Below are 27,543 nucleotides of genomic sequence, written 5' to 3'. Positions count from 1 at the left end.
GGCCAAAACTTGCTGTGGCTTATGGGGTTAAACTGGTTGTCTACGGTGGAGTTCTTTTCATAAATAGGTCTCAGTAGTGTATAAAATATTTGCCTTTCTCTTGCTCTCTGGCCTTTGACAGTGGCTCAGTGGTGACGTCATGTGAACCGCAAAGGCCCGCTACAGCAGGCATACAGTGTTGACCTAACAAAACTGCTGAGCCACTGTATGCAAGCAAAGGTCAGTGGTGATGGGTGACACCACACTGGACCTGAGCACTGGAAAGAGGTCTGTCAGCATAATGATATGAGGATTTTTGCAGAATCAGTTATATATGTATGTATGTATGTATGTATGTATGTATATATATATATATAATTCCATGTTTCCCAAAAAATAAGAAGAGCTCTGGCGCTCGCTCATTACCTAATTATGCACGCTTTGTAAGCATTCTGGACATCATTAAAGTGAATAAAAAAAAAAAAAAACATAATTATTCACGCCTCTTTTCTACACAAGTAATAGGATTAGGAAGGAAGAAGCTCCTTGTTGCGTTTCTTGGATAAGACTTATGTTTTTGGATAGAAGTGTTCGCTTCTTCCCTCTTCTCCAGTGCTCCAGCCTGTCATCAGCCATTGCTTAAAACAGCTTTTCTGCTGCCATGCGCCCTCCTGGGACTTATATAGATAGGATCCGTTCTCACCACGGATCTACCTGCTGGTAAGTGACCTTGGCTAAATAAATCAAGTGGTTGATTTCCTTTAATATTCCATGCTGTTTCCACTGGGGACTATAAACTCATACATTTACACGTAAATCAACCACTTAAAAATACAGAGAAATGCTAGAAATACTCACAACTTATAACTAGTTACAAAATTATAACTAGAAGCACAGAGCACAGCGTCAGGATGTCCAGCACTCCGGGCTGCTAATTATGCAAGCTCCCGCGCTTGCATGACGTCACCTCCCTCTCCCTGCATGGAAGAAAGCGAGAGGTGCGGGTGCGTGCATAATTAGCAGCCCGGAGCACCAGACATCTTGTTGCCGCGCTCTGTGAAGCTAATTATACATTTATTTTCTAGATGATCCCGGCAAGTCATGACTAGCGACAGACAGACAGTTGCCAATCTCACAAAATACATGAAAAAAAGACTTAACATAATGGTGTAGAATGGACCTAAAGAATTCTGGCTGGCAGACAAACGACGCCAGCTCTATGTACGGTGAATGGTAGCCGATTTTTAAAAATTGCTCACTCCCCTGGTGGCTGCGCCCCTCAACATCCACATGGCATGGAGGTGGCATAGTTGCCAAAATAATCCTAATTTCTTGCACTGCACAAGAAATTGCAATTATATCAGTGCTTCCACGCCAAAAACTGGCATAAAATCTCCCCCAACACTTGTATTTCTTTTTTCTGATAGTTTAATTGCAGTGGTAGTCGAAGGGTCCATAATCGCATAATTATCAGGTGAGTTTCATTTCTATCATTACCTCCGTACATATTGTTACATTGTATTGAGGTTGTATAAATTTTCAGAGCGTGCTGGTCATGAGCCTTTATGATGGTGCTGAATATGGTGTGGCGTGGTGCTTGTTAGTATTGTCTGTGTAGCGCACTGCCATCCCATGACATAAGTCCACTTTATCCTGCTTTGCAGCGTGTAACAGCCCTCGGGAGGGGGCAAACCCTGGGTTACTGGCAAGCCTTAGTTTCTTTTATTGTCTCTTTTCTGTTTGCCCAGCCTGATGACGTGCAGGAACAGCTACCCAGTCTGTATACCATTGTTCATGGTCGTCCTTGTCCTGGAAGAGCCTGTACAGTTTTCCTTGTCTTGCATTGGTTCATAGCTTTGGTTGTGGCATGCATTTACCTGCTATCATTGACACTGTTCTGCTCTCAGACACTTCTGATAAATCTCCCCCATGGAGTGCGGCTCCTGGTGTTAACCATTCATTCAGCATCGGACTGGCCCACCAGAGGATTCTGCACTTTGTATGTCGCCCGTGTCAGGGGGAAACCACCTTATCAGGTATTTCCCGTGTTTCGACGTGGGCGCGATGACTGAGTTCCAGTGCCGATGCTATTTGTTCCGCCGCTGGAACTATTAGTTACCTTCCAGACCGATTTCTTTTGCGATCGACCTAACTTGATGCATGCAGCCATCACGTCTGCGCCAGCATCTGAGGGCAACTGCCTGGTAAGGCCAGTGCAGGCTGCACCTGGGTGTCTTGTGAGCTACTGCATCCGTCTGCCTGCACACCTCGCCGGAACAGAGGTAAGTATAACTTTTTATTGACCAGGACCATACTGAGCTTCTGGGTGGATGACTTTGGACTGTGCTGGGAGAAGGGGGGCCCCATGAGCTGGGAGAGGTCCAAGACTATACTGGGTGCTTGGGGGTGGGGGTGGAGGGACTGTGACTGTACTAGCTAATAATGGGGGCCCTGTGACTGTGCTGGGTAATAATGGGGGCCCTGTGACTATACTGGCTAATAATGGGGGCTCTGTGACTATATTGGCTAATAATGGGGGCCCTCTGACTACACTGGCTTATTATGTGGGCTCTGTGACTATACTGGCTAATTATGGTGGCTCTGTGACTATACTGCCTAATTATGGGGGACCTGTAACTACACTGGCTAATTATTGGGGCACTGTAACTACACTGGCTAATTATGGGGACCCTGTGACTATACTGGCTAATTATTGGGGCCCTGTGACTATACTGGCTAATTATGGGGACCCTGTGACTATACTGGCTAACGATGGAGACCCTGTGACTATACTGGCTAATTATGGGGGCCCTTTGCATTAACGGCTGCTGTGAAGCACCCTGTCTAACTAATGGCTGAATAATGACTATGTTGACTTCAGTATTGCTGTTACAGTATTGGCTACTGTAGGGGCACTGTGCCTAATTGTGGGAACACCATTAGTATATTGAGTACTGTGTGCTTATTTTGGATTCTGTGGGGCCACTGTTAATGTTTTGGATACTGTTTATGAAGTATTGAACTTAAATTTTTCGTATTGCTGAATCTGCAGAGACAAGTCCTGGCGACTTCAATATGCTAACATGGTCGGACTAAATCATGGAAGATGAAAGAGACTACACATATCAAACCATATCTGTAAGGTGACAGATTTAAAGTAAATGTTGGTATTTCCCCAACACTCAATACTGCAGCATCTCTACTATGAGGAGAAAATAAGACTGTTACTTATAGAGCTACAGCCGCAGTACAAAGCCATACATGGAGCTGCAACAGCAGTACACAGCCATACATGTCCCTCATAATTAATTATTTCCTATGCTTTGCTTCATAATTAATTATTTCCTATGCGGCCCCCACCATTAATTATTTGCTATTCTGTCCCTAATAATTAATTATTTCATATATTGACCACTGCTCCAGTAATAAGTGTTTGAGCAGCCGTTTCCGGCCGCATCCGAGCACTATACAGTGATGGGAAGGAGCTTCCTGTCCGGACAGATGGAGGCCCTTGCCCGACTGTCGAAAGTCCGTGGTGGCCCCTGATCTAAACCCACCCATAGGTGGTACAAAGTATAATTAGACATATTTTTAATACACCAGATGTATCATCCGGCATCAGACACTGTTATGAATATGGTGCAGCACAAGGCTGAATGTTAGAGGCTTCTAATAAATTTGCTCAAACGTGTTTAATATCGTACCAGGTCATTTACATGTTTTACACTTTAATTAGGAGTAGTCTGCTATTCCTTCTCTTTACATGAAGAGTTGGCCCCCCAAATATTTTTTCTCTAGTGGGCCCAAGGTACTCCAGTCTGCCACTGCATTCATTCATCTGGATGGAGACAGCACATCCTATCAGTGAGTATGTTCCAGGCTGTAAACCAGGTGCCCTGGTCCCTCATTCTGAAGACCCATAACTTTTGATATGATCTGTTATCACCTGGTGTTCAGAGATGACTGCATGTTACTCAGTATTATTATCTGTTATCACCTGCAGAGACTTGTCCTCAATCCTCCTGTACACACGTGACAATTTTTTTCTTCTCTCTACAGTAGGTGAAAGAAGCAGAGATCCCTCTCCAGTGCACCAGGCTGCTGGCTGCTCATGTCTATGTTACTGATAAGCTCTGCATTACAAGTCATAGAACTGCATCCCCTTCTTTATGAGAAAAGTGAAGTATAACTGTACTTAAGTATATAATGTATTATATAATCTACTTGGCCTTATCTATCAGGTGTAAAGGGCATGTGCCCTCCTATATCAGGTATGTAATGAGCATGGAAGCTGTAAGTTATACACTGTGCCCTGCCTCCTCCATAGAGACGGAGCTGCTCACAGAGCTTGAGCCCTTGAATAAAACAGCATAATAACGTCACAGAGCTGCTGACACCCGAGTATATATAAATTGTCTATATGTGCACGTCCTCCATAAACTGCGCTGTATGAACAGTATTGTAGAATAATCTCATATCCAAGGTGAAGATTCTCATCTCTATGGCTTGCTGTATACCTGATACTAATGTGTCATTTGTGTTTCTACTTCTACTGAGCGGTTGTCACAGAACCCTATGAGAGTTGTAAAGAGGAAAAGGAGAGCTAGGCAGAGGTAATGTCTTCAGCCGTTGCCTATTGAGTATGAGTCTAATATCTGTTTCTCCTGTGTTTTATTCCAGAATAAAGGATATCCCATGATGCTGTGGTTTCCAGCCTAGTGGGAGAATTTATCTCACTGGAGGATAAATCTAATGTCCCATATTAGGAAGGAAAAGATCATTCTACTGTCTCGGAGGATGACGTCCTCTGTAGTCACCCAGTCCCCACCTTCAGCGTTGATGTACCTGTCCAGATAAACTATTTTATCCTGGTCACACTTTGCAGGTCTTTTAAAGATGAATCCACAGCGCTGGACAGGAATGGTGTAAAAAAAATTCTTTCAACTTGCTAGACAACTTGCTACAGGAAAGTAAGCTTTTCCCTCTGAATAGATGGTGCTTCTAACAGACCCAGTTCACGGAAGGGCAGGTTGATTTCTGAAACATCTTTCACCATTGGCTCCTCTAGAAATTTATTTCTAGCCTTAATCCCACTGTATATAGTGTTAGAATATGGCACAATCCACATGGTGTCCCTAGGGATGAAAATCCTGCAATCATTGCCTCTGCTATATTATGCATTAGAATTTATGTGACATCTTCAAAATCTCTACAGCCTTGGTTGCTCAAATGTGGAAAGAAGAGCTCTAAGGATCAAGCTCTGGAATAAGCACACTCCAGAAAAAGGACATTTTGCACTTTGACCTTTTTTCAGTCTGAAAATGATGGGTCTACAGTTAAAGAAGGCACTGGCTAAACACTTTCAGGGTATGGATCTTTCAGGGTGAGGATAAACGGCTATACTCATATAACATCCTACCTCCACACCGGAAGTACCTCAAATTAAAGAATAAGGCTCCAAGATACGGCAGAACTGCCAGTCCCTCTTCTTTTGCCCCCACCCTCCTTTTTTGTGTGTGTCCGTTGGAGCCTGTTTGTTTCGTCTTGTATATGTGAGTCTGATTTTTTGTTTTGTATGGTCCCTGTTTTTATTATGGGCTAAATGTACTTTTTTTAAGGGATGATCTCAAGTAGCCAAGCCTGTGGCCTAGCTTTCATCCAGGTCTGACAAGTTATGAAGATGAGCAAGACCTACATGTTATGTAGTGTGTGCGATAATCCGGAGATGCATCCATATTTGTTTTCACTGTTGTATCTGGTAGTGGCATTCATTATCTTGTTTGTAAATGCTGTTATTACCTTGAAATAAAACTTTATTGAACCATAAATCTCTATAGGATTGACATCTCTGCCTCCAAGGATTCAGCCTTCTACAAAATGGTGTTTCAACAGGCGACTAAACCTAATATGTATTGCTTTCTAAGTCCCATGTGTGTTGCCAAATGGATGATAAGGAAACAATAAAATTTGCTTATCGAAATTTCCTTTTCTTTGAGTCTGTGAGGCAGCCGAACTGTCCCACCCTTTGATAAAAATACTATTTGCTTTATACCATACAATAGCTGTGTGTGCTCCTGCCTTATATACATGGAGTAAGCAAATACATTAATTGATTAATTGTCTACTACTGCTTTGTTAACCTGTTCTCTTCTGAGTTGTATCTAGGGGATAACATCCCATGTGTGCTGCATCAGAGAGTCAAGGAAAAGGACATTTCAGTAAGCAAATATCAAGTTTATATATATCTGTATCTGTAGACATAAGTTGTTTGATATATATATAATATGACATTTTAAAATGTCATATTATATATATCAAACAATTTATGTGTACAGTATGTTGTTGTTTATTTGTACAACGAGAAAATTCTTTAAGACACGTATACTGGTGACTATGAGAATGCAGCTCAGGACTCCTCTGACATCACTAACGTCGTCTGTGTCCACAGCAGCAGCCAGACAGGAGTGCGCGTTAGGCAAGTGCTTTTATTATTTTACATAAAGGGGACTGTATGTATGCATATTCATTATAGGGGTTAAGGTGTGGTCCCTCTGTATATGTAAATTAGGGGTCAACATATATATGAAAGATTTAAATAGGGATGACCTGTATATATGTAACTTCATTTGGTATCCAAAATAACCACGTTTCTGAATTATTTAATGCCACAGACAGCATTGCAGCACTGAGATTCTCTGCAATAAGGGACATGTCATTTAATTTCTGTGGTTCATAAATTGGCTTTTTCGCTGCAGATTTTTTCCACAATGTCCTAAATCCCATACACTACACTGCAACTGTATTACACTGAAGATTTACCACACGGAAATTTTGCACAGCAAATTTGCAGGAAATACGCTACATGTGCAAGTGCCCTAATAGTTTTGGGGCTAAAAAATACCTTTGAGTCCCCAAATATTCTACAAGACCCAGCCTTTCCTAGTTAGGCCCCTGAGTTAACCATTTTTCCAGCCAATAAATTAGGAGGATGTGCTGCATATTTCAAAACAAAACTGCAATCTCATCACAAAGGACAAAAAGATAGAATCACTAATTACTTTTTCTCTCTTTTTGAAGTGAAACATTGATTCATTTTTGATAACTGAAAAGCTAACTTTTCTCACATTCAGAAAAACGTATTTCCCATTACCTGGGGTTTGAAAGTTTATGCGTCTCATTTCCACTGGATCAGTAGGGTGGTGAGGTGGTATCTCTGCATTGTTCAACAGACATTTGGTCCTGGGTTCTGAGTTTTTCCTTTTGCTTAAAAATATGAGAAGTGAGACATTATTTTTCCCTTCTAAAGAAACAGAAAACTATTCATAGAATGCATTTAAGAGGTTGTGTCTCCACAATGCTTATGAGACAAACTATCTATAATACTATACTTGGGCATCTCACATAGTGATAAATGATGGGAAAGCAGGCAAGGTGACCATCATCTTACACTTTACTGTATCACCTATCATGTGGATGGTACATTGTTTTGGTGGGATCCTTTTTTTAAATGTATATGTAAAGGTAAAATAATGAGATGCTTACCTGTCTGGTTTGCTTTTGGAGGCAGATGAAAGAGAAGAGAAACAGATATAATTCAAGATGTGTAACAAAATAATAATACCAATTCAATATGAAAAATATAAAATACCAGTGGAATTAATTTCCACCCATTTGATCAAGGTTTTGTACTATTCAGTATTTATATAAATTATATAATTGTTACATATAGTTCCATAAAAAAACATCCATCAAATCTAATGTTAAATCAAATTAACCTCCATATTCATAGTTATTTCATTTGGTGCCCATCCTTTTGGAAACTTTCCACAATTTTTCTTGCCAAACCATACAGCGTTGCATCCTAACAATGGCTTGGGACCCTTACCGTATGTGGTTTCTAGACTGCTGCTGTTTGGCTAGGAATAAAAAACACCCCAGCACCAACTCAATTTTTTGCATCCTATAAAGGGACACTGTCACCAGCTGTCACTGAGTGGCATATATCATGATCCTCTCTTGATTAATCCTATTATTTTATTTGCTTTGGCACCAGCTGCCATGCAATGGTCACTACAGCTAATTGTCTTTCTAAACCACTAAGTAAATTTATGCTGCAGTTTTAATTAGTGTTTAAGAATGTAATACATTAAAACTGATGACATAATTATAAGTGGACAACGTCACATTTATTGGGATGAAATGTCAGTTCTCAGCCCAAGCTTTCAGCTTCCATATGTATCTTTATAATGTAATACTATGTTACTCTTTGTTAATTAATTTACAGACCTTAGCATCATCCATACACATCACAATTTTATTGTCTAAGCCCTCTTTGAGGTCATAAAGAAAAACATGGAAAAGAAGAGGGTCCAAAAGTGACCTATGTGGCACAACATGTACAGTATACAGGATATATACAGAGAACTCCTGTTTTGTTTCAACCAATAATAGGGTCATCCATGAATCAAAAAGTGGTTGAAAAGGAGGCGAAACCCAGCAAATCGGCGAATAGTTGGGTGTACGTGTTGCCAGAGTTATTGAAAGAGCTAGGCACAGCATGTGCACAGCATATGTGGTTTGCAATGCCCCTTACTCTGCTCCCCTAATTACCAGCTTCTCAGTCCTCTCCATGTTCAGTAACGAGGGCTGTGTGATCCATCTCTGCCTCCATAATCAGGTGACCGCGTCATAAGAACGGCACCATCAGTATTTTACCGGTGAAGGCTTTCAATCAGCAGCGTCCTCTAAAAGGAAACTTCGTACACTTCGTACTGGAGGGAGGCGTCAGAATCATGAAGAATGAGCACCAGAACTCCTCAATTTGGCGCAGCCTGCACACTACACATGCAAGCAGCATTTAGTGCAGTTTGCACTGTTCTTAGTAAATGTGCCTCATAATTTGACGGGAATCTTTATCATAAAAACCGGCAGTGTTATTTAGCAGCCCTGAAGAGCAGTGGAAAAAATCTAAGTGTATGTTGTTAGTAGCTGCATTAATGAGAAAAATAATTTTATATTCCTGGATTATAGCTGGAGCACTGTGGTGCAGCTGTGTGAGATTTCTTCACTGAACAGTGCAGGGGAGAGGCTGTGAAACTGTTTGATTGCAGAGATCAAAACACACCAGTTTGAAGGTACCCCCAGTCCTCCAAGTCCAGTTACAATCCTAGAATATAAATCTTTTTTTTAAGTCATGCTGCAACACAGACAAAAGTATGTTTACATAGTTCTCCAGGGCCATTACACGATCTGCATCTTTTTAACCCCAAAATTGGCATTAAACACCCATCAGATCCAACGAGAACTGCAAATATCACATGGTGTGTGAATAGCATCCACATTTTCTTTGATAAATGTTCTGGGAATTGGAGTCACAGTTTCTCCAGTTCCAATTTTAGTTGTCATAAAGCAGAGATAGGGATCAGACACGTACACATATGAGTTTTTTGTTTTGTGTCTAGGGTTTTAACACTTTGCTGTCATTGGTTTGTCCAGAGTGCAGTCACACTTTTATGCGTTTGGATTCATTGCGGTTGGCTGTTGGCAGGTGGTTGTGTGAAATAGAAGAACTTATTGAACAACTTCAAACCGCTAGATCTAAGTAACTGGCCCACATCTATTAAAGCCCTAGGCAGCAGTTTTATGTCTGATTTTGCCCTGAAAAGAATATGCAAACTGCTTGCACATGTATTTATTAAGTGTTGTGGCTACACTATGGCCGACTCGACATAAAGGGGTTTGCCGGTGCACAGTCAGAGTCTGCGACACATTTATCATTCTCTTTGTTTCTTCTCTTCCATAGGAGTGTATATGGAGTACACAGAGACGCCCTGGTTTTGAGGTTCAACTATATGGGACTCCAGGCGGTAAATGTTTACTGTTTAAAAGTAGTAGTGGAGAAATAAGTGACTGCTTGGATTGCAGTTGATATACAATTTGAGTATGTGAGAGAAACAGAGGAGTGTGATGAAGCAAGCAATTCATTGCATTATAGCATATGGGAGGTTCTCTACAACCACAGATGACATTGTAAACTGCCACCTTTGGTGTCTTAGTTACATTCTGTATTCTACAGTAGGAGTGAGGAGGGGTACGGGAGATAACATAAAGATTTCAAGGTAAAATCTCGAATTGTGAGACTAAAATTGGAAAATTTATATACTTTTAATGAAGTGTAAATGCTATCTTAATCAAAAGACATCTTTCTTATGCCAGAATAAGTAGATATAATTTGTAAAAATTTTGCTAAAATATCTGATTATTAAGTAAATACACACAATATGTAAAACTATCCAATTGAGCTCACAACAGGGTAAGAAGTAGTATTTCAATAGTTCAACCAATAGGTTTTGTCTGGATCAGCATCAGGCCTTTCTGCCTCGAGACTCAAGGACATGCACAGGGGTTTCTCACACAAACCCAAAGTACAAAGCAAAAGTGTCTTGGGTATTACTCTGTGCATTTAGATGCAGTCATCAGAAAGTCTCCCTCTTGTATCAAAGCGGGACCAGCAGCAGCTGTCCTAAAAGACAAACATTGTACTCGGTCATCCATTATTCAATGTTGTTAAAGCAAAAAGATACTCCAAATGGCTGAGCAAAATGCCTCATAAAATATGATATTGCATTACTATCCTGTCATTATAAACTCCTAAACATTGAAGCCAGTTTTTACCTTCCTGAGGCGTTATTTTTTTTTGTGTAGACACTTGCGTTTGAGTTTTGGGTTTCTTCATTTAAAAAAAGGCATTTGGTGAAAAATTTGAATAATTCAACATGTTTTAAAACTAACATTTACCATATGTTATGTTGACATAACTTTTTAAGCATCCTTTTTTCTTTTTTAGGATGTCTGGAATCTTGTACATTTAAGAGTTATTGTTTTTAGGTCTACCTCTAAAAGTATTCAAAACAGCATTAAGGGAGGACTAAAACTAAATGGAGGTTAAATGTAGATAAATGTTATATTTTTTTACTTCACACACGTGTGTAAACTGCTCTAGGGGCACAATAAGGGAAGGAAGAGAAGGGAAGATATGCTGTTGGACCTTTTGAGAGCAGATTTATTTTGGTGCAACAATGGAAACCCCAACAAACGACAATATTTTTGCAAACTTAATGATGTATCATATGGGCCACAAAAATGGAAAATCAAATTTAACAAAAAAAAACTCCACGAAAGTGAGAGCTTTATACTTTTGATGGCTAATTTTGTCATTTACACTGCATTTGTGGGCAATTAAAGAGATGATATGCTCCCTTCATTCTATGGACCCCTACATACAACAATATCGAATTTATGTACTTTTTTTTGTCTTTTGCTTGTTTTGGCAATATAAAGAAAAATCATCATTTTTGGCAAATGTTAGTTTTTTTACTGTATATATTAAGCTGGCTTATTAAAAATTCATCTTTTCAGGCCGTTACAAATATATATATATACACCCACCGGCCACTTTATTAGGTACACCATGCTAGTAACGGGTTGGACCCCGTTTTGCCTTCAGAACTGCCTCAATTCGTCGTGGCATAGATTCAACAAGGTGCTGGAAGCATTCCTCAGAGATTTTGGTCCATATTGACATGATGGCATCACACAGTTGCTGCAGATTTGTCGGCTGCACATCCATGATGCGAATCTCCCGTTCCACCACATCCCAAAGATGCTCTATTGGATTGAGATCTGGTGACTGTGGAGGCCATTTGAGTACAGTGAACTCATTGTCATGTTCAAGAAACCAGTCTAAGATGATTCGAGCTTTATGACATGGCGCATTATCCTGCTGAAAGTAGCCATCAGATGTTGGGTACATTGTGGTCATAAAGGGATGGACATGGTCAGCAACAATACTCAGGTAGGCTGTGGCGTTGCAACGATGCTCAATTGGTACCAAGGGGCCCTAGAGTGCCAAGAATATATTCCCCACACCATGACACCACTACCACCAGCCTGAACCGTTGATACAAGGCAGGATGGATCTATGCTTTCATGTTGTTGACGCCAAATTCTGACCCTACCATCCGAATGTCGCAGCAGAAATCGAGACTCCTCAGACCAGGCAACGTTTTTCCAATCTTCTACTGTCCAATTTCGATGGGCTTGTGCAAATTGTAGCCCCAGTCTCCTGTTCTTAGCTGAAAGGAGTGGCACCCGGTGTGGTCTTCTGCTGCTGTAGCCCATCTGCCTCAAAGTTCAACGTACTGTGCGTTCAGAGATGCTCCTCTGCCTACCTTGGTTGTAACGGGTGGCGATTTGAGTCACTGTTGCCTTTCTATCAGCTCGAACCAGTCTGCCCATTCTCCTCTGACCTCTGGCATCAACAAGGCATTTCCGCCCACAGAACTGCCGCTCACTGGATGTTTTTTCTTTTTCGGACGATTCTCTGTAAACCCTAGAGATGGTTGTGCGTGAAAATCCCAGTAGATCAGCAGTTTCTGAAATACTCAGGCCAGCCCTTCTGGCACCAACAACCATGCCACGTTCAAAGGCACTCAAATCACCTTTCTTCCCCATACTGATGCTCGGTTTGAACTGCAGGAGATTGTCTTGACCATGTCTACATGCCTAAATGCACTGAGTTGCCGCCATGTGATTGGCTGATTAGAAATTAAGTGTTGGACAGCAGTTGGACAGGTGTACCTAATAAAGTGGCCGGTGAGTGTATATAAAGAATATCGAGGCACACAATATTTAAGTTGAAGTTAATAAACAAAGTTATATTGCGGTAATCCAAAAGTATAACATTTCGGCTAAAATAAGCCTTTGTCAAATACGTCTACTGCAGTAAGAAGGAAGAAAGAAGTCCGCCATTTATGTGTCTGTAGCGCTGCATGGAATTGCACGTCTGTGCTTGTGGATGGCTCTCTCAGACGTGCAATACCACGCAGCACTACAGACACATAAATGCCGGACTTCTTTCTTACTTCTTTTCTACAGTGGTAGACTATTAGGCTTATTTTAGTCAAAACGTTACATTTTGGATAACCACAATAAAACTTTGTTCATTAACTTCAACTTAAATTGTGTGTGCCTGGATATTCTTTATACGTGTAATGGGGTAGGATCCCTTCCAGAAGCACCAACCGATAATAAGGAGTGCATAACAAGGACATTTGATATATGATTTTATATATTTATATAAAATCTTATATATATATATAAGATTGTCTACTCTGTTTTCAGGGGAAACCAAACGTATTATACAAACACAGGCCTACTCAACACCAGTGGCCAAGACAGACTTGACGGTACTTTTCTTAGCAATTACAGTATAATTTTAAAGAGGACCTGTCACCCGAATAATCTATCTAGCCAACCCCTAGCCCAGGTGTAGCATTCCTATAAAGCTAGCAAACATTGCACTGTGTAGCCCTCATTAGGGGGCGGTCTGAGAAAATGGTGACTGCCGCATGAAGCTGGCCTATGGCGTGTGAGGAATAGTCTGCAGAGGAGCCCCCTCTTGAATTCTTGCCGCCTCTTGAATTCTGAGGGATACATAGTGAAGTGTTTGCTAACTTTATCAGAAGGTTACAATAAAGCTAGCAATTTAACACTGTAATAACTTGAGTAAGCAGCTGGATTATTCGGTTGATAGGTCTACTTTAAAATTATACTATAATTGCTAAGTAAAGTACCATCAAGTCTGATCGGGCCACCAAAATAGCTCTTCCTGTTGAGTAGGCCTATATATATATAAAATGCAGCAACCTTTCTCCACCAACAACTGCCTTCTTCTAGATTCAGCTCATTGCACCTACTTCAGATACTTATTTGCAGATTTCCAAGCATACTTTGTATGGAGGAGCAGCAGACAATAAAAACTCATAAAAATGGGAAGCCTTATCATCTTATTCAGGTGGGCAAATTTTAAAAGTTTTGAAAAGTACAGTATTGTACCCAATGATAATGGCTCTTTGGGATAAACTAGTTGAATTAAGAAACGTGTTTAATGTTCCCCCCAATATGATGTTTGAGATCCTCATTAGGACCACAGTGATTCAGGAGCAACTTATATTAATTACAAATCAGTGTGTGGTAGTTCTTTACTACCTTACAACGCTCAAAGGCACTCCTACTTGTTGTCTCTTGTTGATCCAGCAATAGAAAAGAGTAAAGAACAGAAGTAAGAATGGCGTAAAGAACAAGCATCTGATAATTCTTATTGGTTATGATTTTTCTCTTGGTCAAATCCTTTAGACTGGGTATCGGAGGATGGCTCACTGAAATGATACAGTTATTGTTTCAAGCTTTTCTTTGGTTATTTGTAAACAAGCTGCTCAAGTGCACCAAGCCTATACAAAAGATATTTACACAGTGTTTTGCTTTTGGTGACACAAATCAATGGTTTGAGCTCACAGACATTTCCCTTGGAGCTAAGACAATGGGACTAATTTACTAAGGGTCGCGCTGTGCACTTTCATTGGACAGTGCACGTTCTTCATGGTTAAAATGGCTTGCACAGGTATTTAAGAAGTGTCTGTGTTGGGACTGTGGCTCATGCAATCCTTTTTTTGGAGGGTATGTCTTTGGACGGTCCGACTGATTCACTTAGATGCACCAAAAGATGGTGAACACTGTCAGACCTGAGCAGGGAAGCGACACATTCATGATATTGGGCGCACAATCTTAGTGAATCACTGCACTGTGCATTATAGTCGGACAATGCAGTTTACGTGAACTCCAGTGACTGGATAACTAAATTTGCCCCAATATGTCTCCAAGGAACTAAAATTAAGCATCTGTTCTCACATGGCAGAGCAGAGTGCCAGCTCCCACCTCCCATGTAAATCTATCACACAGACCTTAACTGCACAACATGATGGTAGGCGCAGGAGACGTTTGATGACACTTCCGCCTGCGTCAGATCAAAGGCTGCATAGGCCAGAGATGACTCGCAGGATGTTATAACACATTGCCTGTGTCAGAGCTCCAACATCGGAGTAAAGAAGGCAATCAAAAGCAGAGAGAAGGCTCAGAGAGGAACAAGGTAAGTATGTATTTTTCCATATGCTACTGGGGGCATCACTTTGACTAATGGCTGCTGGGGTCAGGCAATGTGACTATGGGCTACTGGGGTATTCCTGTGACTACTAGCAACTTTCCTAAAACTACTGGGGACATCCCTGTGATTACTGGGGTCATCACTGTGACTACTGGCTACTGGGGGCAGGCACTACTGGAGGGATCACTGGCTATTGGGGAGGACTACAATTATGATTCATAACAGTACAAAAATTACAATTATGAAGTAGTAATGAAAATGATTTTATTGTTGGGGGTCACAACAACATAAGGAACTGTATTGAAGGGTTGCAGCATTAGAAAGGTTGAAAACCACTGCTGTAGAAGGAAAGGGAGGTCATGTGATGCTGCAACCTGCCATTGCCATTGTGATGAAACCTGCCATTGAATTTGTTTCTAAGTTACTTCATTAGAGAACACAAAGCATCACAGAAACTACAGGCCACTAGTAATCAATTCAGCTCTAAAGCAAAGACAGGAATCGTTTAGTCTCCACCCATTTCATTGCTGCTGAAGAAGATTTCTGACAAGTAGGACGTAAGGTAGAACAGTAAGATTATAAAAATCTGGAAAAAAGGTAAGTAGCATAATTCTTTTTGTTTTCAATTGGGGAATCACATGAAGGAGTTAAATTTTAAGATAATATTTTTTCCATGTATTCATATATTTCATGTAACAGTTGAATTGTTTCTCATTAATTATGTAAATATATTTGAAAAACTATAGAAAAGAAGTTGCACTATGTTGACATTCCTTTCTCATGGTCTATAGTTAATGGAAAAAGTGCAGTAACGCTAAATGTTTTCCCAAATTAGAAAAGTATATAGCCAGATGTCCTGGCATTACTGTATACCCATCTTTGTTCATTTATACAATCTTGAAAAATAATCTAGATCATTCCTGAAATCTCTTAACTAGTTTGAGCTTTCTGGGTATACATGATTATATGACATGAAGTAATACTCAATTGTAACTTAGCGCATGGATAACTGATAACATTTTCTAAAAATATCCCTGTATACTGCATAACCATTTAAGCATTATCATAACTACATATAGGTATTTATATATTTCATAACCAGCACTCGGAAGGAGCTGTTAGTTTAGAGAAAGCTGATGACAGTGTCTCCATCACAGTGTTTCTAGCAATCTCATTTTTTTCTACCAACCTTTTATATGGTACAGTATTATCTGCCTCGAAAACTTTGCAAAAGCAACATCCAAAGCCTCCCACATCTTCATTCTACAACTTATGCTGATGGCGTGTTGCAAGTTTATTACCATTGAGATACTCCAGGTCAGCAGTAATGCCTCAAATATTTTCTGTACAACAGATGTCCCCCCCAATCTACCATAAAAACAAAAATATGATAAACCAGGGACATTTACTCCTAGATCCAGGATGTGGTAATCTTCTTACATTTGTTATCCATGGACTCCTTCCTTCTAATATCAACTTTTTACATTATGGTCATGTAAAAAGAGGTCTGAAGAGGTCTGGGGGGTTACTAGATCCTCCCTATGCTATGGCTTCATAGGCTGTTATCACATCTCATCCTCAGTACTTCCCCCTCCTTTTGCCTGCTGCAATCTGATGGCAGCTGAGAAACTTTCAGAACACAATGGGAGGGGGAGAGAGTGTTCCTGCACAGTGTAACAGCCTGTGGAGCTGCAGCACTGAAGGGCTCTCGTAATTCCATGCAGAACCCTTCTGGCTAAATACCATAATTTTTTAACTTTTAGAAGGAACGAGGCAATGGATAGAAATGTAAGAAGAAAAACACAGTGCTTGGATTACCCTTAATACATCAGTTTAGAATCACATGGGCAACTAGAGGTGTTTTCATCTGTACATACTGTTGTCTGACTATGTTCTCCTACAAAATGTCCAGAAGTCAGGAAGTTGGTCTTTCATGTCATTATTTTTATTGTATGACAGAACAGCTCTCTTGTGACAGTACTTAAATGGGTTGTCTGTGATTTTTAAAAAATGTATATACAGCGTGGGGCTATATAAAAAACAAAAACTGGGTATGCTCACCTCTGGCGCCCTTGCACTTCATTGCTGGATCTCTGTTTGTTTACATAGGATGGTAGTGCTGTCCTGACTGTGCGCCTGCTATTGTTTGAGTTTCAGGCTTTAAACAAACAGAGATCTGATGGGATGGAAGAGGATGTGGATGAACAGGGGCCCAAAAGGGGCTGAATGTAAGTGGTTTATTGGTTTATATATATTTTTTTTTAATCCCAGACAACCACTTTAATTTCTGCAGAACATGGAATGTATGCCACCCAGACCTGGTGATTATAATGGTTTATAAAGTTGTCGCTGCCTGGGTAACATTAAATAGGAAATTTACATTATTCCTGGTGTCTAATTGATACTTTAAAACAACTTACTTTTTGTAGAGAAGAATGGCGATGACAATGCATATGATAAAAACAACAGCTAAGACTGGTCCAATAACCCATATCAGGCCTTCTTCACCATCAATAATTGGCTGTGGATCTGGATCTTCTATAAAAATAGGCTCAGAGTATGGGCTTGCAGCAAACATTTTCTGCAAAGGAAAAACATATGTACAAATATGTATTTTATCAATTCTCTTACATATTAGAGATAGAAGGATTTTTTTTTACCCTATTAAAGGGAACATTAGGATAATGAAACTTTGCTGAAGGTCCCATTATACACAACACAAACATGCATTAACCTCTAGAGCCAGCGTCACATGGTCATGTTTTCAATGGTGACTACATAATTCAGGCTGTTGCTTGATACGCCTACAGTTGAATAAAGATAGGAACCTTTTCTAAATGAGAACCAGATGATTTCTTAGACCAATACACGTTTTGTGTATAATGGGACCTTCAGCAGTATGCCATAAACCTGATATGTGAATCCTGGTGACAAGTTCCCTTCAAGCTCTTTGCAACCTGTTTTGTGTTTTGGCATCCCAGATTTAGAGTTCCACTGCCACAGCAATTATTTTCAATCAATTTTTATTGAAGTTTTACATTTTCCAACTAAACATATTATACATTGAGAAATAACAGATACAAGATAAACAGATGACAATAAGCTATGTCTGCTGTAGTCTCCATCGTCAACTCAAGGGAGCCTAATTTTTATGTTCCAATATTTATGCATCATAAGTACTTATATATATGTTGGAGAAACAATTAGATTCCTTGCGCCATATAATTACTCCGTAGTTATGCTTAGGTATCTATGTCGTCAAGGGACCAGAGTTTATTTGCTGTCAATTTCCCATTTGGGCTGATCATCAGATGATTTGTACCCTTTGGTTATCTAAAAGAATCTTCACCATGAAGGGTATGCAAAGCTATTAGGTACTGGCTTATAAGCAACGTCCCCCCGTAATCTCGATACCATTTTCCAGACCACATTCTAGGCGGGAGATCAGACATAGCGTGTTGACGAAGATAACGTAACAGGGGAGACTAACAGGGGGATTGGGGCGACAAGGAGGGATAGTTAGGGGATACAAGTAGGGCAGAAATGATGGACGCAGGGCAGGGGGTTATTCCAGGAAGCCAGGGCCAACACGGGCCTCCCCCCTCTCCACCTCATCCAGACCCCAGGAGCCCTCTAAATGTTGGGGTGTCTCTGAACACCACCCAAGGCTGCCATAATTTGAGGAATTTGACTGAAGAGCAATTGATGTCTGCCATTATCTCTTCCATGCGGAAGATCTGCATCATTTCCTGTAACCAGTCAGAGATTGAAGGAGGGCTGGGGGATCGCCACTTTCTGGGGATTACTGAACGGGCTGCTAATAAGACAAATGGAAGTAAACTGCGCTTTATTTTCTTAATCTCCCCTGATAAGATGGAGAGCAAGGCACTTTCCGGTCCGCCCATGATCTGGGCGTTAAGATGAGTTTTAGAAATCTCACAGACCTGGTCCCAAAATGGGAGAAGTTTACTACATGACCACCATATGTGGAGCATGTTTCCTTTCTCCACACCACACCTCCAGCACGTGTCCGGTAGCGAGGGGTAGATCGAATGCAAGAGGGTCGGAACCCTATACCATCTTGATAAAATTTTATAGCTGCGTTCTTGCATCGAACTTGCAACTGAGAGCTTGTGTGACAACAGGAAAGCCTTTTTCCAGTCTTCCGCCGACAATGTAACTCCCAACCTGCCACAGCAATTAATCCTAATCCATATAAATGACACTCCAAATGAGTGTACCTTTTTTGATAAACCTGTTTTCAGTACTGTCCAGGATCACACTCTGCCTAGATAAGTACTCAAGTCTGAACCTCAGGAATTTTTCCATTTCCCCAACTTCAAGTGGGAAAATTTTTTGAAGATGTAAGGCAAATCCTTCCAAAATTCCAACAAAGGCACATTTGTATTTGCATTACTCTTCTTTATTTTACTATAGCAGGGGAGTAACTACAACGGTAGCAGCCATCAAAGCTATTATCGGGTCTGCAGTGTCAGGGGGCCCCGGCACCTGGAGTGTATATGCTGGATGTGTATGTGTATGTATATGCTGTATGTCTGTATATGGTGATGTGTACATGCTGTATATGTATTTATATAGGGTGGGTATACACTGTTTTCATACCGAATTTGCATGCCTTCTCTATAAGACAACCTGCGCAGAAGGTATGCTAAATCTCCACAATGAGAGATTTACCCCCACCGCTGCTCAGTTGCTTTTATCTACTAAGCGGGTCCAGCATAATAAATGTCCCTCTCTGTGTCTGCCATGTATGTTTACAGAATGTGGCAGAAAAGCTCTTTGTTCATAAGTGAAAGAAGGGCCTGTTACAAATGCCTTACAGTAGCATCCCTAACAGAACATTCAGTGTAAACCTTCTTTCAGAGGACAAAAGAACAATCCATTGACCACCGTTGTAAATGGAAGCCATTAGCCCACATTTATCAAAAATAAGTGCAGTAATAAATTGCACTATGTGTAGTTTGCCTGTAACGTGTGCAGTGTGCAACAGATTCATGAATTGTGGTGCATGTTCTTCATGAATCTGGTACCCCCTGCACTGCTCCGGCAGAGTGCAACATTTGTTCATGCTGCACAATTGTGGCACAGGTCAGACAGAATTGTGGTGCACTGTCCGACTAAGCATTAGGTGCACATTTTTTCTGCCTTGTTGGACACAGCGCAACAGTTAGCGCAATAGTTAGGCTACATTCACACTTCTGTATGGGGTACATATATACGGCCTATATACGTCCCCCATTGACGACAATGGGCGCACGACATGTCCTATCTTTACTCGGCATACGGAGCTTTGCGCCATATTCCTCTATGGTGAGGGGCGGGGGTGAGCAGTGCATCGCCATGTGCTTGCCTTACTACGGTACAGCGGGTAACGGCAGTGTGAATGTAGCCTCAGTATGTGACATCTTCTATGAACTATCAACAAACTTTCTATTTAAGAAAAAAAAGGAAAATATATTCCTTTTCAAAGCTGCATTGCAACCAATGGCGGATCTTCATATAGGCGGTATGGGTGGGCTGGCGCCCAGGGCCTTTGGTTTGGCAGGGGCCCTTGGTAATCCGTGCGTATTTAGAATATGAGGGGGAGTTCAGCTGCAGGATGCACAGAGGCCTGGAAGATCTGGTCTGGACGGTAGTCGGGGGCGGGGGGGTGGTGGTGTTTCATGCAGTGCAGGAATGTTCGGCTTTTCTAAATAGATGGGTTATAAGAGCACAATTGTAGTTCATCATTAAATTGCTTTTATAAACAGTACAAAATTAAGGATATAGAGTAGTACTTAAGTCCTAACACCGGACACATGTTGGTTTGGAGGCTGACTGCAACTAAACCCAATAGTTTCTAAGCAAGGTATTAAAATCTTTGTGCTTTTTTACACAGTAAAATTTAAAAAAAAATAATACTACTTACTGCTTCTGCACCTTCCAACATGGCCAAGATAAAGAACACATATCTTTGCCCAAATTCTAGAGCTTTGTTTTCAAATCCATCATGAATTTTTTGGTCACCGAGAGTAAATTCCAGGGGCAGAGACTGAAAACGTGCTGCAATATATGGTTTGGGAAACTCCACATGCCTTAAATGACGCAGACTCCGACGATGCAACTTTGCAATACTATGAACTAGCTGAAATACACAAGCACAGTTAGAGAGAAATAATAAGCATTTTATATTGTAAATACAGGCGGTCCCCTACTTAAAGACAGCCGACTTACAGACAGACCTCTCTGTCCACTATGATCTCTGCATTTGTTGTTAACAGTTACAATTTTGCAAGGGCAATTCACATGTTACAGAAGAAATTACCAAAAATGTCTTAAAATCCATTAACCTCATTAGGACATAATTTTCATGATTGGCACTAGTACCCATTTTTCAATTCTAACATATCTTATTTGCTGTAATAACTTTAAAACACTTTAATTTACCCTAGTTAGGCCTTTTCACACAAACGTATAATTTTTCCTGTCTTGTATTTCCGTGTTGCATGAATCTGTATATACGTGATGTATTTAATCTATAAGTGCATGTATGTCACCATATCCGTACTGTATCTTTACAAAATATAGTGGGCTGGCAAATGATGGCTGGCTAACTATTGGGGAGGGGAGACTGCACCACCTACATGTTCTTGTCTCCATGGATACTGCACATATATGCAGCAGCATACAGTGCAAAATGGTATTTAGCATGTATACAACACATATTTTAAATGTTCCCATAGACTTCAATGGGGCATACGGAACAGAAAAACTGGAGAAAATAGGACATGCTCTATTTTTTTTTTACTTGCTCAAAGTATGGTGGACAATGCAGCCATGTAAATAGATGGCTGTATACCCCTTTGAAATGAATGTGGCCCTATGCTACCCATATAAAAACGGTATGGCATGGGTAGCATATGGCTACATTCATTTGTTAGTTTTGAGTTTTTCATGGCACATTGGCCCACATTTATCAAAAACAGTTTTCAATGTGCAGTTTGCCAGTGAAGTGTGCAGGGTGCGCCAGATTCAGACATTGTGGTGCCTGTTTTGCATGAATTTGGCGCTTCCTGCACTACCCCAACTGAGTGCACCAACATTTTTTAACATGGGGCGTGCGACACACTTCTGTTGGACTCTCTGTTGCATGTTAAATGTGCCACACGGTCTGTTGTGCACCGGAACGCCCCTTTATGTGGGCCACATATGTGGCCCTGACATTTGCAAACAGTTTGAACATAAAAGAATGTGCAACGTCTGACAGAAAACTGGCATAGGGGCTTTAGTAAATGTGGCCCATTGAGGTAGATTTATCACAGTGTTGTGAATTAAAGAGACACAGTCTTATGCTGTGCCAGATATGATGCAAGATGATCAGAAAAGCCAACATTTATGGAAGCAAGCCTTATATTTCAAATGAGCTACTAACATTTACCAATTTCTACTTTATGTTGGCATCGTTTCTTAATATTCTTTTAATGTTCTAGAAAGTTAGAAGGCTTACAAATTAAAAAACAATTTTGCTAATTTTCTAAAGAATTTAAGTATCAATTGTTTTGATGCCAAATGATTTTCTATTTGACTTTGAAAAGCCTATTGCCTTAAGCTATTCAGAGTTTTTAGGAAGCTTGCATATTCTTGTAACTGCTTGCATCTATTTTTTGTGCCAGAAGCCAAAAAGAACATGAAAGGGCATTGCAATCTCTAGGTGATACCTCTCTTACACTACTCACAGCAAGAACTATGTTATCAGCAAGCACTCAGCTGGGTAAGAGAGTGAAGGTGGAGAACAAAAGCCACAACGATCTTATCAGATGCCATTGGCATAGCGAATGAAGCATCTAAGAGAGCTATACCCCTTCATTGGGTCCCAGCTGTCCTGCAATGAGGATGACACACAATAGACATTTTGAGTAGCTTTTTAATCAATTTTTTTCAAAATTGATTTTTCCATTATGAGGCAAGATGGGGGAAAAAACTTTTTTTGTTTTTCACCATGAAGTTTCAGTAATTATTCAATTTTAATGTACAGGATGTAAAGATTTCCACTTTTTTCATTACAGTCCCACTATTGCTTTTTAAAAATCATACGCCATCAATAATGGCCTGGTAACTGCAGTGGTCAGACAGGCTTCTGAATGGCTCTGCTTCTGAACCTGGGGATTTACTAACAAGTACATTTTTCACTCCCCACTTTCAAAATTTCTTAACTTTTTATATTTACGTATTCAGAGGTTTGTAAAGGCTTTCTGCCTAACAAATTGAACTTGCGGGTGATGGTATTTTATATTCCATGCCATGCATTATAAAATGAATGGACAAAAAACACATTTTCACCATTTTCTTTTGGGTCCTGCTTTTTAGGCTTTCACTGTGTGCTCCAAATGACACCTCCCTTTTATAAGGTCCATATGATCATGGAGATACCAAATTTATATAAGTATTATTATGTTTTAGTAGGTTTAAAAAATGAAAATATTTTGTACAAATGAAAATTGTTAATTTTGCCATATTCAGTGGCTAAACTTTTTCATATTTTGGTGTACGGAGCTGTATATGTGTCGTAAGATGTGTAATTTTTTTGTGGGATATGGTGTTTTAGGGAACTATATGACCTTTTGATCACTTTTTATAAAAATGTTTATGTGTTGCAAAATACTGACATTTTAGGGGCTATTTTCCTCTATGGGGTTCACCGCAGAAATAACAGTTTTTATATTTTGATAGATCAGACATTTTGGGATACGATGATACCTAACACGTTTATGAATTCATTTATTTTTATATCAGTTCTAAGGAAAGGGGAGTGATTTGAACTTGTAGGAATTCATAAATTATTTAAAAGTTTTTGTAATTTTTCTACTGTATGTTAGACTCGCTAGGGTACATGAACCTTAGGGGCATGGCCACACTGTTATAGACTGTGCTGATTGACATGTCAGGAAGTCTCACAAAGAGCAATGGATCGACACCCCTCAATGACATCACTGTTTGAGTGGACGGCATGGTGCGGCAAGGGGTAAAAGAGCAAGCCCCCACTCTGCTGCCCCTACATGCCCTGTCTAAGAAACCAGACACCAGTTAGCCCCTTAGTGACCACCCATATGGGTTTCTATGTCTGTTAAAAAGGGGACTTAGCCTAGACTAATGGGTCTCTGTCAGTCTAGTCTAAGCGTAGCATGGATCTCCCTAACAGTCTGGATCAGACTGAGCAGTCTGCCTGTCATCCTGCCAAGACTCACATTACTATTGAGTATGAAAAATCACTTGCTCATGTCCATTTAGAGGACTAATTAAAAAAGTGAAAAATAAATAAATTTAAAATAAGAAATCTATTGTAATAAAATTAATTAAAATGTTACAAAAGCCCCCAAATCATATAAAAAATATGATTAAAAAGTGGAAATCAGTAAAAATTTACAGCATATTAGATATTGTCCCATAATTCTCTCCATATAAAAAATATAAAAACATTTATTATCCGTTGTGAACCCTGTAATAGAAATACATGTCCGTATCCCCACTTTTATCACCATATCTTCACACATAAAAAATTTAATAAAAAGTGTTTAAAAGATTGTACACTCCCTAAAGTAGTAGCAATGTAAACATTAGCTCATCCTGCAAAAAAAATGACTAATCACACAGGTCCATACATCGAGGTATGAAACAGTTCTTTCCCTTAGAATATTGCAAAATGAGAAAAAAAAATTGTACAATAATCTTTATTTTTTTTTAATCTATGAAAACCTAATAAAGCTCTGTACATGGTTATGGATTTTTCAATGTGAGGAACTAAAGGCATAAATGGAAAAAATCTCATAATATGCTGTTCGATTTGTAATCTTTCTAGAATCATAATAAAGCAAAATGACACTTATAAAATAATGCCAACACAAAGTAGAGATGTGGTTAATGTTAGATAAACAATCATTTGGGTAGTAGGTCTATCTGTTTAAAAAAACAGAACTTTTAGAAAATGGCAATCTTTTGGGAAATTTACAATTTTACATTAAAAAACATATCAGCCAAATGTTTTTACTAACTTTAAGTACAACATGTTACAAGAAAACAATCTCAAAACTTTGAAATTTGAAGCGTTTCAATGTTATTATTGGATTAAGTTAATCAGTTTTGAAATATAAGGCTTGGTCATCAAGGTTATAATGAACTTGGTTGATAAGAGGTTAAATATATATATATGTCACTCACATCTTCTAAATCCATTTCTTCAGGGCTGCCCCATGGATTAAGAAATTGTCCACGTGACTTCTTCAAAGGCACTACCACAATATAATAGCTCCTGCAAAATAGAAGTGATTGCGAGTATTACTTATTTAGAATTTATAAAACACTTTGGATGGAAAACATTAAAAAATGTGCACAATTTTTTTATGCATATATATCTTTTTGCCTATAATCACTGGGTATTCTTAAGCAGGCAGCAAATCATCTTTTCACCTTAACCAGGTAGTGTTAATTAAATACATATATTTTTTTAATTTGACTCCAAAAGGATGACCTGTAACAAAATGAAGAGTACAGGCAGTCCCCGGGTTACATACAAGATGGGGTCTGTAGGTCTGTTCTTAAGTTGAATTTGTATGTAAGTTGGAACTGTATATTTTATTATTGTAATCCCAGACAGGACATTTTTGGTCTCTGTGACAATTGGATTTGAAAAATGTTGGGTTGTCATAAGAATCAATATTAACACTAAAGCTTCATTACAGACACCTGTGATATCTGTTATAGCTGCTTATTGTAGCCTAGGACTAAAGTACAATAAATTACCAATATCCAGTGGTCCGTTTGTAACTAGGGGTCGTATGTAAGTCGAGTGTTCTAAGTAGGGGACCGCCTGTACAGGCAGTTTGTGGGTTACTTACAAGATAGGTTTTGTAGGCTTCATTGTACACACCTTTGATAAATATTACAGTTGCCAATTGCAGCATGTGGTAAGGTACATGAAACTACCACCAGAGGGATTTCTGTAAGTCGGGTATTGCATGTACTTACCTCTTTTTCCCCCCTGGATGTGTGGTGGAAGCATGAACTGTCCCTTGACAAAACTTATAGAGGTTGAGACCAGGAGACATGTGAGTGAGATACAAAATTTAACCTTCCCTCTAATGGAGAATTAGAACTATGTACAGGTAGTCCCCAAAATAAGAACAGCTGACTTACAGAAGACCCCTAGTTTGGCCACTGTGACATCTGGTGAAGTTCTCTGGCTTCTACAATTTACTAAACTTTGTCCCCAAACTGCCATTATCAACTGTAAGGTTTCTGCAATTAAGCTTTATAGTTAATCTTTCTTCCTTTTACAGCCTAAAATTTTGAAAATCCAATTGTCACAGGGAGTTACACTTACAATATATACAAGTTCCAACATACAAATTCAACTTAAGAACAAACCTATAGGGGGGAGATTTTTCATATGTCTCTTAGAGCAGAACTGTTCTAGTTGCTCACGGCAACCAATCAGAGCTCTGCTTTCATTTTCCCACAGCTGTTTATAAAATTAAAGCTGAGCTTTGACTGGTTTACATGGGCAACTATAACAGTTTTACCTTAGAAACTTGATGATAAATCTTCCCCATAGAACCTATCGTGTATGTAACCCATGCACTGTCTGTTCTGTGAGTGTTATCCAAAAAATCTCTGATCTATTAAAATATAAAAATAATTAACCGATGTGGTGATCTCGACAATAAAAAAAGAAAAAGGTTAAATGTCTCAGTTGCCATTTTCACTAGCTGATGCTTTAATTGAAAGGAATTTTACTAAATTGCTTCAATTAAAGCATCAGCTAGTTCAAATGACCCCACAATTCCATATATCAAAATATAAAAAAGATATTGGTGTCAGAATATGGAAATAGGTTTTTATTGAAAAAAAATTCAGATTTTTTTACATTTATAACAAAAGCTATATAAATTAGTTTTACCTGTGATTGGACAGCAAATGAAAGCCATTAGGACAAAGCAATGTATGGCTTTCAGCATGCAACAAGTACAAAAAGAGAAACACAAATGGGAAAAGGGCTAAAAAGGATTAAACACTACAAATTGTCCAATAAAAATCAAACCCTCATATAGATACATTGATGCTCATGCATCTCACTCTAGTGAGGCTCTGTTAAACATGCGTTCTCAGTAGCGTGAAAATCCACTATGGATAGGTCACCAATATAGTTTTCTTCTAAAATTATTTATAACGATAAACATCACAAAACAGTTTTAATGTACAGCAGGGAAAATAAGTATTTGATCCCAGGACGATTTTGCAAGTTTTCCCACCTACAATGAATGTCATTTTGAATTGTAGCTACACCTCAACAGTGAGAGAAATATTCTAAAAAAAATCCAGAAAATCTCATTGTATGATTTTTAAATAATTATAATTGCATGGAATAAGTATGTGATCCTTCATCAACAAGCAAGGATTCTGGCTCTCTATGTGCTGTTAGTTTTTCTTTTAGAGGCTCTTCCTACTCTGCACTCATTTACCTCTAATAATTGCACCTGTTTCAGTGTGTGGACAGATGTCTTATACAG

The 27,543-nt window shown here is 39.4% G+C and overlaps 1 protein-coding gene across 1 annotated transcript in view; it reads right to left on the bottom strand.

Moving 5' to 3' along the window:
- The window catches only part of PTPRS (protein tyrosine phosphatase receptor type S), a 207,897-nt gene that overhangs the window by 28,138 nt on the left and 152,216 nt on the right, over positions 1-27,543 (bottom strand). The window contains exons 18-22 of the mRNA XM_072113236.1: positions 25,196-25,286; positions 20,910-21,125; positions 17,401-17,561; positions 7,522-7,533; positions 7,130-7,242 (exon numbers count right to left, since the gene is read on the bottom strand). Of these exons, the coding sequence (XP_071969337.1) occupies positions 7,130-7,242; positions 7,522-7,533; positions 17,401-17,561; positions 20,910-21,125; positions 25,196-25,286 (593 nt within the window). The remainder of the gene's footprint in view (positions 1-7,129; positions 7,243-7,521; positions 7,534-17,400; positions 17,562-20,909; positions 21,126-25,195; positions 25,287-27,543) is intronic.

This window comes from Engystomops pustulosus, chromosome 1 (assembly GCF_040894005.1).
Source record: "Engystomops pustulosus chromosome 1, aEngPut4.maternal, whole genome shotgun sequence".
Classification (NCBI taxonomy): Eukaryota; Metazoa; Chordata; class Amphibia; order Anura; family Leptodactylidae; genus Engystomops; species Engystomops pustulosus.
This window is presented reverse-complemented; position numbering and strand designations above follow the sequence as displayed.